This window comes from Bombina bombina, chromosome 1, assembly GCF_027579735.1.
Source record: "Bombina bombina isolate aBomBom1 chromosome 1, aBomBom1.pri, whole genome shotgun sequence".
Classification (NCBI taxonomy): Eukaryota; Metazoa; Chordata; class Amphibia; order Anura; family Bombinatoridae; genus Bombina; species Bombina bombina.
In genome coordinates this window covers 759,094,609-759,110,949 of record NC_069499.1, presented here as the reverse complement: position 1 = coordinate 759,110,949, position 16,341 = coordinate 759,094,609, and the positions used below count along the sequence as shown (strand labels likewise).

The 16,341-nt window shown below is 40.1% G+C and overlaps 1 protein-coding gene across 1 annotated transcript in view; it reads right to left on the bottom strand.

The window, feature by feature from the left end:
• The window catches only part of LHFPL1 (LHFPL tetraspan subfamily member 1), a 90,404-nt gene extending 74,835 nt beyond the window's left edge, over positions 1-15,569 (bottom strand). Inside the window, exon 1 of the mRNA XM_053691917.1 lies at positions 15,158-15,569. Coding sequence (XP_053547892.1) covers positions 15,158-15,539 — 382 coding nt within the window. The 5' untranslated portion in view covers positions 15,540-15,569. The remainder of the gene's footprint in view (positions 1-15,157) is intronic.
• Positions 15,570-16,341: the final 772 nt, after the last annotated feature.

Below are 16,341 nucleotides of genomic sequence, written 5' to 3'. Positions count from 1 at the left end.
ATAATTATATCTTCCCTTTAAAGGGTCATTCTAGTAAGATTATTGCATGTTTTCATTTGTGGAGGTTAATAAACACATAGAAAAGCTGGGTCAATACAACATGCTCTAATGAATGCGGAAATGTAATGATACTAAAATGTTCATTTAAATGTTCACAGAAACATAGATAAGTTACCCTCTTACATTTTAATATGCTGAATTTATCTCAATAATATGGTTTCTACTTCGTTTAGTCTGATAATAAAGCATTATGCTGTAGGTAAAGTAAAAGAAAGCAGTGATCACATTTTTCTCAATTATATTATAAAAGACATACGGCCAGATTATGAGTTTTGCGGTAAGAGGGGTGCGTTGCTAACTTGCACATTATTGTCACCGCTCACTTACCTACAGCGCTGGTATTATACGTTTTCCTAAACCTGGCGTTATTATGCAAGAAGTGAGCATAGAGCAAACTTGTGCTCCATACCGCACTCCAGTGGCATCACTAGGGGGGTGCGGGCCGCACCAGGGTGACACCCTCCAGGGGGTGACACCACCAAAAAAAAACAAAGATTTTTTTTTTTTAATTTTATTGAAATTCAAAGAAATACAATGTAGAGATGCATAGATATTTTTATTAGAGGGGCCAGCGTTGTACGTGCTTGTGTACGATTTCCCCATAGACATCAATGGAGAGAGCCGGCTGAGAAAAAGTCTAACACCTGCAAAAAAGCAGCGAAAAGCTCAGTAACGCAGACCCATTGATTCCTATGGGGAAACTAAATTTATGTTTACACCTAACACCCTAACATAAACCTCGAGTCTAAACACCCCTAATCTTACACTTATTAACCCCTAATCTGCTGCCCCCGACATCGCCGACAACTACATTATACTGATTAAACCCTAATCTGCTGCTCCGGATATCGCCGCCACTATAATAAACATATTAACCCCTAAGCCGCCGCCCTCCTGTATCGCAAACACTAGTTAAATAGTATTAACCCCCTAATCTGCCATCCCTAACATCGCCGCCACCTACCTACATTTACTAACACCTAATCTGCCGCCCCCAACGTCGCTGCCACTATACTAAATTTATTAACCCCTAAATCTAAGTCTAACCCTAACACCTCCTAACTTAAATATAATAAAATTAAATCTAAATCAAACCTACTATTAATAACTAAATAATTCATATTTAAAAATAAATACTTACCTGTAAAATAAACCCTAAGCTAGCTACAATATAACTGATAGTTACATTGTGTCTAGCTTAGGGTTTATTTTTATTTTACAGGCAAATTTGTATTAATTTTAACTAGGTAGAATAGTTATTAAATAGTTATTAACTATTTACTAACTACCTAAAATAAGTACAAATTTACCTGTAAAATATAACCTAACCTGCCTTACACTAACACCTAACCTTACACTACAATTAAATAAATTACCTAAATTAAATTAAATTAAATAAATTAAATACAATTACCTAAATTAAAAAAAACAAAACAAACACTAAATTACACAAAATAAAAAACAAATTACAATCAGCCAATAGAATGCAAGCTCAATCCTATTGGCTGATTGCATCAGCCAATAGGATTGAAGTTCAATCCTATTGACTGATTGCATCAGCCAATAGGATTTTTTCAACCTTAATTCCGATTGGCTGATAGAATTCTATCAGCCAATCAGAATCTAAGGGACGCCATCTTGGATGACATCACTTAAAGGAACCTTCATTCGTGGTGCTGATCGTTGGTGGCGTGGGAGGGTTAGGAGGGAGGTGGGTGGGTGGGTCGGTGGGTTGGCCGCCCATTGATGGAGGGGGGTGGGAGCAGGTGGGACCGCTATGCTACAGAAAAAAAAATGTTGAGAGCAGCAGGGAGGCGGATGAGGGAATGGGGATCACAGGGTAGGGAAAGGTTCTTGGTGGGAAAGGTGATTTTGGTCTGTATACACAGGCTTTAAGACTAGTATATATATATATATATATATATATATATATATATATATATATATATTCTGTTAATACTGTCTGGCGTGCTTCAGCATGAAACAGGTATTGTCAAGAATACCTCATGATTAAGCTGCCAAGGGGTTAATTCTCGTTAGCCTGTGAGCTAAAAAACATTTGTTTTTTCAAGAAGAACTATGTCCTGTGTTTATGTTGTTTGGTTTTTGTGATAAAACCAGACCCCATTATAAATGGTTTCAGAGTTCCACTTGAATAACGGTTATTGTATAGTCATTAAAGGGACAGTAAACCTTAAAATCTATTTTCAAATCACTTAAATTATAGCTTCTGGTAAATTGATTAGTCCAACTTTGCAAAGCAAAAACGCAGTGGAAGCGTTTAAAAATGTATTTTATACTTACCTAAAAACGCATCTTCTGTCTGCCTACGAATACCAACTTTTTTTTTTAATACTTACCGTCATCGCTCCTGTAGCCAACAGTGGAGCGAACGTCCGTCTTTCGCAATTTTGACACCGCGCGTTCCCTATCCACGTGCGCATGCGCATTTCATGCAGTCAACAGTCATATACACGGAATCTCAAAGATTCATCGTGCATTGAGATTCTGTGTTTCTGAATGAGCGGTGAGTCACTCCTATTGACGAATGAGCATATCAAATATTTTAATTAAAAAGCAAATGATGTCTTATTATATGTTTCAAAAAATTGACTTACCAATTACAGTATTTTATGTTTATCTGTAGACTTGTGCATGGTCGAAAAATTTGTTTCGGTTCGATTCGATTCGGAATTTTTCGAATTTCGGTTTGGATCTATTCGAATTCGGAAAAATTTGAATAAATTCATTTCGGATTCGTTTTGGAGTCGAATAAATTCGGCTGGATTCGGTTCGGTAATTCGGAAATTCGGTATGTGTTAGGTGGGATGTGCTGTGTATTAGACTAGTATTATGTACTGTATATTAGGTGTAACCCATAGCAGAGTGATATAACCTAATATACTGTACAATACTAGTGTAATCCATGGCCATCCAAATTTACCGAATAAATCCGAACTAATTCGGATTTATTCGGTACTACCATAATTCGGAAATTCGAATTGATCTGAATCTCCGAATTTAACAAATTCTTACGAATTTTGGATTTGGAACGAATCGAAACGCACATGTCTATTTATCTGCTCGTTATAGTCTAGGGGGTAATAAGTGACTTGATTACTTAGTTGTACTTAGTAGCATATAAGCAGTGAATCACAATGTGGTTAGCATCGGGATTCACTGCTTATATTGTCAAGCTGAGTGGTTCAACTGCGCATTCGCAAAGGATGTGTAAATGCGCGCTCCGGATCCGAAAATTGGCGTTTAAAAGTGAATTATTGACATAACCACCCTGCAGCACTGTCCATGAAAAGAAAATCTCGAGCTGCATGGGCGGATAGTGGATTTAAAAAACAGTAATTATTTTTAATTATTTTAAAACGCTTCCGTAGCGCTTATACTCTGCTAACTGAGGTAAACATATAATAAAGATATTTATAAACAGAATTATTGTTATTGCGGGTTAACATTTATAGTCCCTTTAAGGCAGCAAGCCCATAAAAGTGTTGGTTCCAGAGACAATAAGCAGTGCCCTCTCCCCAGATCCTGATGAGGTCAATAAAAGGACATTGGTACAATGTAAGATATGTGTTTAAAACAGGTTATGACATTAAATGAAGGGAAATATGGCAACCATGTCATATTTGGTATCAAATTGATTCTCACAATGTAAATAAGAGATTGCCTTTCTGTCTATATGAAAATGGATGTATCTAGCAGAAATGATAATGTGTGCTATAATTTCAGGCAAAGACTTAGAGTTTATTGACGGTCGTAAAAGATAAGGGGCTTCTCAGCCCCTGCAAAGAGGGTTGGGCAAGCAACCTGATCTCCTAAAAATTGTATAAAGTTTTGTGTTTTAACATGTAAAATTGTCATTCTTACAAGGGAAGCTGTGACAAATGGAGTAAGGACCCATTGCTTCATGCCATCTCCCTGGCACAAGATTCCAAAGATTAGTACAGTATACGGTTTCTATTTTCTTCTTTTTATCTGTTTTTATCTGTTTGCTTGAGTATAATTTTACTTGTAACAACCTTTCATTAATAATGCATTGTGCATAATACATTTTGGCATAATAAATAATTCATTTATTAAGCTTTGGCCTTTGTCTAATATTTGAACCAAAGACTGGAGTATTAGAACTGTATATTTTAGGTTATTTTCTGCTAAATTCTATTCTGAGAGTTAATGTCTAAATCTGGGGTTTCCTTAAGATTTCCCATATCATATCATATAATCTTAAGTGGTGGCAGTTATTATTATCATCATCATCATCATCAGGTATTTGTAGAGCACCAACAGGTTCCCCAGCACTATGAACATGGGTGGTATATAAAAAATGATTACAGGGATCAAATGGGGAGAGAGGGTCCTGCCGAGAGTTGCACTGTTGTAGTCGGCTCTTATGAAGGTGAGCTACAAACAGCTGGGCTCATAGGCTTACATGCTATGGGGTTTTAGGGGATAGCAGTGGAGATAAGAAGGTTAGTGTAGGTTGTAAACGTCCCTGAATAGTAGAGTCTTCAGGGAGCACTTGAAGCTTTTAAAACTAGGGGAGATTCTTGTGGAGCAAGGCAGAGAGTTCCATAAGATGGGAGCCAGTCTTGAGAAATCTTGTAGACGGGAATGTGAGGAGGTAACAAGAGAGCAGGAGAGTAGGAGATCATGAGTGGAGCAAAGGGTGACGGGAGGGAGAGTATCTGGAGACAAGGTCTGAGATGTAGCGGGAGCAGTGTAATTGAGGGCTTTGTGTGTCAGAGTGAGAATTTTGTGTTTAATCCTGGAGGCAAAAGGAAGCCAGTAAAGGGATTAGCAGAGAGGTGCGGCAGATGAAGAGCAACGTGCAAGGAAGATGAGCCTGGCAGAGGCATTCATTATGGATTGTAAAGGAGCTAGGCAGCAGCTAGGGAGACCAGAGAGGATAGAGTTGCAGTAGTCGAGGCGGAAAAGGATGAGAGAGTGAATTAAAATCTTTGTTGTGTCTTGTGTAAGTAAATGTCTAATTTTAGCGATGTTTTTAAGGTGGAAGCAGTCGGCTTTAGCCAAGGACTGAATGTGAGGAGTGAAAGAAAGATCTGAGTCAAGTGTGACCCCAAGACATCGGGGATGTGAGGTTGGGGTAATGATGGATTTGTCATCAGTTATAGAGACATGGGGGATGGAGATTTTGGAAGAAGGGGGGAAAATAAGGAGCTCAGTTTTGGAGAGATTCAGCTTGAGGTAGTGAGAGGACATCCAATATGAGATATGAGAGAGACAGTTAGTGACACGGGTTAGCAAGGAAGGAGATAATTCTGGTGCAGAGAGGTAGATTTGGGTATCGTCAGCAATCAAATGAATATGAAACCTGTGGGACTTTATGAGGAACCTAGTGAGGACATGTAGATTGAGGAGAGAAGGGGGCAGAGGACAGAGCTTTGCAGTACCCCAACAGAAAGAGGAAACGGGGCAGAGGATACCCCAGAGAAGGCTACACTAAAGGTACGGTTAGACAGATAGGAAGAGAACCAAGAGAGAGCTGTGTCACAGATACCAAAGGATTAAAGGGTATGGAGCAAAAGAGGGTGGTCGACAGTATCAAAGGCTGCAGACAGATGAAGAAGGATAAGTAGAGAGAAGTGGCCTTTTGATTTTGCTGTAAGTAGGTCGTTGGTAACCTTAACAATTGCTGTCTCTGTTGAGTGAAGGGGGCGAAATCCAGATTGCAATGGGTCAAGGAGGGAGTTTAATGTAAGGAAACAGGATAGACAAGCATATACTAGCTTTTTAAGGCAAGAGGTAGTAGGGAAATAGGGCGGTAGTTGGATGGGGAGGTTGGATCGAGAGAAGTTTTTTTGAGGATAGGTGTGACTAATGCATATTTAAGAGATGTGGGAACTATACCAGTGCTGAGGGAGAGGTTGAATATGTGTGTGAGTATAGGGGTAAGGGTAGAAGAGAGGAGTAGTTGTGAGGGTATGGGGTCGAGGGGACAGGTAGTGAGGTGAGAGGATAGTATAAGGGCAGAAACTTCATCCTCTGTAACAGGGGCAAAAGAGCTAAATTTATGGCTATGTGGGGACAAAATGTTGGGCTGAGAGAAAAGTTGTGGTGGGAGGTGGGGGTGGGCGGAGAAGAGTATTGAATGTGGGAACAGATGTTTTGGGTTTGAAGAAAGAGTAGAGATAAGAGTAGAGAAGTAATGTTGCTTATATAGATTAAGGGCATAATAGTAGGAGTTCAAGATGAACTTATAGTTAAGAAAGTCAGCAGAATTTCCTCCAGTGTCGCTTAGCAGTACGGGAACATCTGCGTAGGTACCGTGTCAGAGGAGTATGCCAGGGCTGAGGATGAGTGTATGTTTTTCGGTGGGGCCAGGTAATCAAAGGACCGATGTAAGGGTGGAGTTATAGTGGCAGATGAATTCATCAGGACAGGAAAAGGAGGGGATGGAAGAGAGAAGAGGTTCGAGAGATCTAGCGAACTGCTGCTGATCTAATGCCTTGAGGGAGAGTTGTAGGGAGGGAGAGTTGTAGGGAGGAAGTTGATGGTACAAGTGAGGAGGTGGTGATCAGAAAGAGGAAAAGGTGAGTTTGTGAAGTTTGAGTTTGAGCATCGATAACTGAAAATCAGATCAAGGGAGTGACCATCTTTGTGAGTGGGAGATTCAGTCCATTGTGATAGGCCGAGAGAGGAAGTGAGTTGCAGAAGTTGTTTTGCAGAGGAGGCAGAGGGATTATCAACAGGGAGGTTGAAGTCACCGAGAATGAGGGCAGGGGTATCACAGGAAAGGAAGTAAGGTAGTCAGGCCGCAAAGTGATCTAGAAATAGAGCTGCGGAGCCAGGGGGCGGTATATGACTGCAATGCGTATAGAGAGGGGAGAGAATAAGCGAATCATGTGTGTTTCGAATTAAGAAACTGTGAGGGAAGAGAAGGGCTGTATTTGTTGAAAGGTGCAACGAGAGGAAAGTAAAATACCAACACCACCTCCTAGATATTATAGTTAGTTTAGTGTGGGTGGCATTAAAGGGGAGTTTCGGGCATTTCTTGTACGTCTAGTACAGACTAAAGAGTATTGTTAACCCTTGCACCCACTGAACTAAATCACAAGCTTGCCTGGTGTGGCTAGATTGTGACATATTAGTGACAGTAGAAGGGGTCTGATAGCCCTTTCTGTGCCAAACAAGTGACTAGCACAGGGTTGGATAACCCTGGTCGTCACAGGTATACAATTCATATTATTTTGTGACTATTCCCTGAGTATAGGATTTTCTATGTGCAACCCTTGATTGACTTAAAGGACCAATAAATACAGTAGATTTGCATAGTCAACAAATGCAAAATAAAATACAATGCAATAGCACTAAGAGGCCGAATTATCAAAGGTCTTGCGGACCTGATCCGACAGTGCGGATCATGTCCGCAAGACCTCGCTGAATGTGGAGAGCAATACGCTCTCCGTATTCAGCATTGCACCAGCAGCTCACAAGAGCTGCTGGTGCAACGCCGCCCCCTGCAGATTCGCGGCCAATGGGCACCAGCAGGGAGGTGTCAATCAACCCGATCGTACTCGATCGGGTTGAATTGTGGTGATACCTGTCCGCCTGCTCAGAGCAGGCGGGCAGGGCTATGAAGCAGCAGTCTTTAGACCGCTGCTTCATAACTGTTGTTTCTGGCGAGTCTGAAGACTCGCCAGAAACACGGGCCCACAAGCTCCATATGTAGCTTGATAAATCGGCCTCTTAGTCTGAACTTCAAATGAGTAATAGATTTTTTTTCTGAGAAATTTCAAAGTTATGTATATTTTCACTCCTCCTGCATCATTTGAAAGCCATCAGCCAATCACAAATGCATATAGGTATATTCTGTCAATTCTTGCACATGCTCAGTAGGAGCTGGTGACTCAAAAAGTTTAAATATAAAAAGACTGTGCACATTTTGTTAATTGAAGTAGATTAGAAAGTTGTTTAAATTGCTGCTCTATCTGAATCATTAAAGTTTAATTTTGACGTGAGTGTCCCTTTAAAAGGACTTAACACACACTAAACTGCACCTTGTAATTAGAAGACATTTTTGACTTGCTATAGAACAACATATCAGTCATGTTTGTACATGTTAAAAATCAAAATAACTTGTTTGCTTCAATTCTTTTTCTATAGCCATTTGCCTTATACGAATGAGCCAATCTTGAGTAGCACAAAACAAAGTCATTATGTTAGAAAAAAACACACTATTGCAGCTGAGGTCAGTTAGGTACGATTACATGCAGGGTTTGCCTTGAGAAGATGGCAGTGTTCTTTTCCTATTCTAAGAAATAGAAAATTCACAATTTTCAGTTACTTTACATGAAAATGGGGTCATAAAGTATATTGCACAGTTATTTTACTATGCATGATTACATATTTATATATCAAGGTGTGTACTTACTGTCGGCTTACTGTTATGATTAGCTATAGGAATGAATCTAATATACAGATACCCTAACAATGAAAATATGCAGACAGGTGCAGAGGTAGGAACACAAAGAACAGGTCAAGGCATGTTCAAAATAAAGGATACAGGATCTGTTTACTGCGTGACCCAGATAAGGACGGGATGGGCCCATATGCAGATATCTACTAGACATTTGCCTGAGATTTATCCTGTATTTATAAACATATTGATCCACAGGAAGGTAGTGATGATGGAAAAAGTCATTACCAATAATAGTTTTCTGATGGAGAAAAGCATCCTGTCTGACATCACTTAGTATTGTTAAAGGGGGAAATACACATGCCTTAAAGGGGCGCTTAAAGGGACTTAAAAAGTAACCTTTCTTAACATAGATAAAACATGCAATTAAAAAAGGTCCAATTTACTTCCATTATAAAATTGGAAACAATCTTTTTATTTGCACTCTTTTCAAGACATCAGGACCTACTGAGCTTGTGCATAAGTTCACAGTATATACATCATATGCATGTTGTGATTGGCTGAGGGCCGTCACATGATATAGGAGCCAGGGAAAATGAAAGTAACATTGAAATCTGTCAGATAAAAATCTACTAGTCATTTGAAATTGTAATTGCATTCTCTGTTTATTATGTATTTGTTGATTATGCAATTCTGTTGTATTAAATCATCCTTAAAGGGGCCGATTTACTAAAGTGCGGACGGACATGTCCTATGCACATTGATAAATGCCGACAGTATACATTGTCGGCATTTATCATTGCACAAGCAGTTCTTGTGAACTGCTTGTGCAATGCCGCACCCTGCAGATCAGGGGGTGTCAATCAGCCCGATCATATAGGATCAGGCGTATTGAAGACCGCAGCCTCAGAGGCAGCGGACAAGTTATGGAGCGCTGCTTCATAACTACTGTTTCCAGCGAGCCTGAAGGCTCACGCGGAAGCAGGTGCATCAAGCTCCATTTGGAGCTTGATAATTCGGCCCCAAAGAATCTAGTTAACCCCTTAACGACCAAGGACGTGCAGGGTACGTCCTCAAAAAAAAGGCAGTTAATGCCTGAGAACGTACCCTGCACGTCCTCGGTGTGGAAAGCAGCTGGAAGCGATCCTGCTCGCTTCCAGCTGCTTTCCGGTTATTGCAGTGATGCCTCGATATGGAGGCATCCTGCAATAACCCTGCATGGCCATCCGATGCAGAGAGAGCCACTCTGTGGCCCTCTCTGCACCGGACATCGATGGCCGGTATCGTTGGTGGGTGGGAGCTGACTTGGGAGGCGGGTGGGCGGCCATCGATGGGCCGTATAAGGTGGAGGGGGGCGGGATCGGGGCCGGAGCTGACGGGGGCGCGCACGGGCGCGCGCGCATGCACAGAGGGTGGCGGGCGGGCGCGTGCACGGGGCGGGAGCGGGTGGGAACCGCTATACTACAGAAAATGAGATTGTAACTGTGGGGGAAAAGGGAAAAATTAAAAAAAAATAAACTTCAGTCAAAGGGATCTTGGAGGGGTGGGGGGTTGTTCTTGGGTGTGGGGGGAGCTACACTACAGAAAAAGGGATTTTTTCTTAAAAAAAAGCACATTTTTTTTCTAAACTGGGTACTGGCAGACAGCTGCCAGTACCCAAGATGGCGCCCATTAAGGCAGAGGGGGAGGGTTAGAGAGCTGTTTGGTGGGGGATCTGTGAGGTTGGGGGCTAAGGGGGGATCCTACACAGCAGCATATGTAAATATGCTTAAAAAAAAACTCAAAAAAGCCCAAATATACCTTTTATTTTAGTACTGGCAGAGTTTCTGCCAGTACTTAAGATGGCGGGGACAATTGTGGGGTGGGGGAGGGAAGAGAGCTATTTGGGAGGCATCAGGGGGTCTGATGTTTCAGGTGGGAGGCTGAGCTCTACACTAAAGCTAAAATTAACCCTGCAAGTTCCCTACAAGCTACATAATTAACCCCTTCACTGCTAGACATAATACACGCGTGATGCGCAGCAGCATTTAGCGGCCTTCTAATTACCAAAAAGCATCGCCAAAGCCATATATGTCTGCTATTTCTGAACAAAGGGGATCCCAGAGAAACATTTACAACCATTTGTGCCATAATTGCATAAGCTGTTTGTAAATGATTTCAGTGAGAAACCTAAAATTTTTTTATTTGATTGCATTTGGCGGTGAAATGGTGGCATGAAATATACCAAAATGGGCCTAGAACAATAGTTGGGGTTGTCTACTACACTACACTAAAGCTAAAATTACCCCAAAATGCTCCCTACATGCTCCCTAATTAACCCCTTCATTGCTGGGCATAATACACGTGTGGTGCGCAGTGGCATTTAGCGGCCTTCTAATTACCAAAAAGCAATGCTAAAGCCATATATGTCTGCTATTTCTGAACAAAGGGGATCCCAGAGAAGAATTTACAACCATTTATGCCATAATTGCACAAGCGGTTTGCAAATAATTTCAGTGAGAAACCAAAAGTTTGTAAAAAATTTGTAAAAAAGTGAATGATTTTTTGTATTTGATCGCATTTGGCGGTAAAATGGTGGCATGAAATATACCAAAATGGGCCTAGATCAATACTTTGGGTTGTCTACTAAAAAAAAATATATACATGTCAATGGATATTCAGAGATTCCTGAAAGATATTAGTGTTCTAATGTAACTAGCACTAATTTTGAAAAAAAATGGTTTGGAAATAGCAAAGTGCTACTTGTATTTATGGCCCTATAAGTTACAAAAAAAGCAAAGAACATGTAAACATTTGGTATTTCTAAACTCAGGATAAAATGTAGAAACTATTTAGCATGGGTCTTTTTTGGTGGTTGTAGATGTGTAACAGATTTTGGAGGTCAAAGTTAGAAAAAGTGTGTTTTTTTCAATTTTTTCCTCATATTTTTTTTTTTATAGTAAATTATAAGATATGATGAAAATAATGATATCTTTAAAATGTCCATTTAATGGCGAGAAAAACAGTATATAATATGTGTGGGTACAGTAAATGAGTAAGAGGAAAATTACAGCTAAACACAAACACCGCAGAAATGTAAAAATAGCCTTGGTCCCAAACGGACAGAAAATGGAAAAGTGCTGTGGTCATTAAGGGGTTAAAGGACACAGAAACATTAGCAGCAAACTATGATACAGAACCCTGGTATTTAACTTAACAAACACTCCAGTATAAAGTTTTATTTTAACTTTAAAATCAGCACTTTTACATGGCCACAGGCACATGCAAATGTGTTAGTATAGAGACCTGTATGGGCTTAGATTGCCCTGAAAGTGATTGTAAACGTTAAGTATTTGCTGGCTAGTACATAAAATTACTATAAAAAATAGGGGCACTTTCATTTGATTAATTTTTTTTAAGACACTTTATTTCTAAAATATTTACCATTTAGAGATGGTAAACATTGGGCCATTCATTCGCCCGCATCTCCTACTTTATTTAGTATACTTAAGTTTACAATCACTTTAAGTGTTAATGCCTGGTACGAGATGGGAAGTATTATGTGTAGTTTTCCTGTATGCGTGAATGGAGACAGTGTTGCCTTTAGTAGGGAGATGTCCTACTCCTTTCTTATTTAATTTAAAAGGTGTTGCCTATGCCTACAGATTCCTGGCCACATCTGCTTTCTGTTAAAGAATGTGTTACCTGTTCTTCACCTCTTTCTGTTAGATGGTAGCATGAGCTTAGATGGCTTCCCCATACCTAACAACATTTCTTGGAATCTTTTGTGAATAGGGAGGTGAGGGAACTTGTTTGCAGAGACCCATTAGTGTTTTGTGCTTGGGGCCATGACAGGAGGGGTGGGGCTGTGGGTGCATCATGGATAACATTGGAGAGTGTTATAGGTGGGGCCAAGTGAAGTCAGAGCATGTTCCAGGAGTGTAACTATGAGGGCCTAAGAAGTCTTAATTGAGACTAGGCCTGCACCTCGAGGTGGTCATCTGTATACCTCCTAACATTTGTGGTTGAGAATGAGGGACACAGGAGGTTGATAGGAGCCATCACCATTTTGTGGGTGGAACCCTGTTGGGAGGGGTGTGATTATGAATGGTTAGTGGGCTGGGTTGTGGGTGTTCTGTGGGTGGGGTTAAGGGAAATTCTGTAAAGAGGGAGATATGGTTGTCTCAGAGGGACAGAGCTTAAAATCGTGGACTGTCCCTCTCAAATAGGGACAGTTGGGAAGTCCTGCAATCAGTAGTAATACTTATCTATAGAAAAGGGAGAAGGCGCCAACATAGCATGATTCTGCAAAAATATGCTCGATATACAATTTTGAATCACATACACTCACATGTATTCAAGCACTGCAATGTAGTGCAAACTAAGCAGACCGGATCCTCTGAGTTGTCCGGTGTACTCTCTCCAGGTATATATACAGTGCTCTATAAATATAAGAGACAATCCCCACATAGCATAATACTGTATGAATAAAAATATTTTGCTAATAGGTGGATAAATTACACTCACTTGTGGTCTAGCACTGTAATCTAGTGACCACAAGTGAGTGTAATTTATCCACCTATTAGCAAAATATTTTTATTCATACAGTATTATGCTATGTGGGGATTGTCTCTTATATTTATAGAGCACACATCAGAGTGAAACACACTCCTTTGCAGTTGTTCCTGTCATATATACCTGGAGAGAGTTCACCAGACAACTCAAAGGATCCGGTCTGCTTAGTTTGCACTACATTACAGTGCTTGAATACATGTGAGTGTATTTGATTCAAAATTGTATATCTAGCATATATTTGCAGAATCACACTATGTTGGCGCCTTCTCCCTTTTCTATAGATCTGTTTTGAAGTGGATGGCCATTACCGTGAGGAGAGCAGCCTGTTAAACTCTGTGTGTGTTTCCTAAAACACACATTTTAATTGGACTTTCTACTTAACAAATATATATTCTTTTTTTCTATTTTTTGCACCTTGAAGTAGTATATCTATATAGGTTATATTTTATATATGCATTATTGCAATTTGTATTTACACATTACATATCTACATATCACTTATTGCAATTCTGAGTAACAATTTATACCAAATATTTGTTTCCCCAGTCATTGCAGATTGGTTAATCTTAAAGTGATAGTGCCCCTTTTCACACTTTGTGTTTAATAGACACTTTGAGTATCTATTCACACCAAGCACCTGAGTATCTACTTTAAAGTGATAGCGCCCCTATTTACACTCTATTGTGTTAACCTTTTTTCCAAGTAGTAATACTTATACTTAAAGGAAAGTCTATGGACATACCTTAACAATATGGTGGCAATGTTTCCAAGATGGCCAACATAGTGATGTTTCACACACAAAAAATGTCACAATACGTGCACAGAAAGACTTCATAAGCGAATATCATGTTGCACAGGTTAACTAGGGAGGGAGGCAAGATGACTCTCAGCCACAGAAAAGCAGTTTCTGTTTCTTCAATATGGCTGCAAGCTTAGCATCTGGGTATTGTAAACAGCCAGAAAAGGTCCTGTTAAAATTGTGGGCCCTGCCACAGCCTTTACCATGGGGTCAAGTGAGGTTTAGTTATGTCCCTGGCATGTTCCTCTTTTTAAGTATAATAAAATATTATTAGCATAAGAATGTATTAAACAGCTAAACATTTACAGCCACCATGAGACTTTGAACAGGCCTATGTCCTATTTACCAGTCTTTAAAATCCTATTGCAGATCTACACTCTGTTTGCCAGTCACTATTAACTCATAGCTCTGATCAGATCCATAACAAATATATGCTTCTTTTATTGGGTCGATTTATCAACCCCTTCACCTGCCTACGAGTGCAGGTTCTCACAAGAGAACCTGCAGTCCGTATTTATGAAGCAGCAGTTATCAGAACGCTGCTTCCCTAACCTTTCGCCATCTCTTAGGTCTGACCGGAGAGATTGACAGCTCTTGCCCGCGCGTGATTGGCTGTGTGTGGGCAGGGGTGGGATTGCACGTGAGCGTAAAATAGCGCTCGTGTGCAATGCTGAATTCCAGCAGTGGACTTCAACTTGCCAGAGGCCAGAGTGTGTATATAAAAAAAAAAAACTGTGCAGAATTTGATCATGTAAGTCAATTGGAAAGTGTCTTAAAACTGCATACTCTATCTGTAAAGTTTATTTTGACTTGAGTGTCCCTTTAACAGTCCCACTGCAGCAGAGCAGAACTTAGACTAGAACATCTTATGCCCATTTGAAGATTTAGGGGCCTTACTGCGAAACTTGTTTGGGCAATATTCACTAGAAGGTGCCATGCACCAATTTCATAAGTGTCTGCAATTTCAAGAATGGATAGATGGGAGAGCTTTAGTAAATCAGTTATACAAAACAACATAGGACCAAGGGCATGATGATCTAAAACTCTCCCCTCTGGTGAGATTATCTAAGAAGTCTTACTGTTAAGTTCCAAATCCTCAAACAATTTAATAAAGATAAAACTCTTCCCTTGAGAGACGATTGCTTCACTTCAGGGAAGACCACAACAATTTTACATGGTCTCTCCATGTCCCTCTCTTCATGTCTGAAAGCTTTTGACTCTCAGGCCCCTAGTGACAACCTTTCTCTTAAAGTGATTCATATTATGAAATGTATTATGGAAATATTTATGGCTTATTAGTATTTTTAGAAGTAGTTTCTTATCAACATCTAAGACAATGATGTACTTACCTCCAACAAACTGCATTGCCCCTAGCAACCGACCAGTCATTCTGGAGATGAGGTCTTCAATACAACAGCCCAGAACTGCAGTTAGTGACACCAGCAGAAGCAAAGCACAACCAGTGCCTGTCACCACAGTACAAATTTGCCAAGATAGACTGGGGATAGCAGTGAAGTTGGCATACCGACCACATTGCTCCACCATCACCACACTCCTCTCCTCAGTGTGAGCAGGATAGGTACATCTACGAAAGGTGCTGAAGGAAACAGGTTTACCCATCTGGGTGCCAAAAAGCCAATATGGCATGAAGAAGCTGGTGCAGCTTACAGCCGCTGAGAGAAAAGACAGCAGTGCCCAGAGGGCACCAGATACTGTTAGACTGCTTGCCATTGTTCATGCCAGCCGTTTGCCAGTAATAAATCTTTGTGTTTTACAAGCGCACAGAGCAATATGAAACCATACCGTCATAGAACTTGCAATTAAGAAAAGTGTGAATACAATAATCCAACAATATTCTCTTATGATCTATTTTCTTCTTTTTCCCCTCTTTAAACAGTATTTTTGACATTAGGACACACCAAATTCTTAACAAAATAGACTTTTCTAAAATCCTCTTTCTTTTCCACAAGCTGCCAAATTCATAGTATCAGAGACTCATGATCTGTAGATCCCATTATCTCATCTCCTGGGCAATGTTCTATAAAACTTGTTTATTGCAGCCACTAAAAGTAAAGATGTTTCCTGCCTGGGAAGAAAACAAGGATGCTGGTTAGATTGCTCTTTAGTGGTACATGTAGGTTTCATTCCAAAAAAATTTAAATTCCAAAAATGTCGATAATGATACTTCTCTCTTATCAGTAAAACCTTGCTTTCTGTATTTATATATATTTATATATATATATATATATATAGAATATGCAGAAAAAAATAAGCACTCTCTGGACTTCGGGGACATCAATGACAAACCAAATGTTTATTGTGATGTTTCGGGACAGCAAACGTCCTTTCCTCTGAAGGAAGGGACGTTTGCTGTCCCGAAACGTCACAATAAACATTTGGTTTGTCACTGATGTCCGAAGTCCAGAGAGTGCTTATTTTTTCTGCATATTCTATATACCTGATTAGAGCACCCTGGCAAGTTGAATTTGGCTGGTGAGAGTGCATATACTATACAACTTGGATCTATCTATCT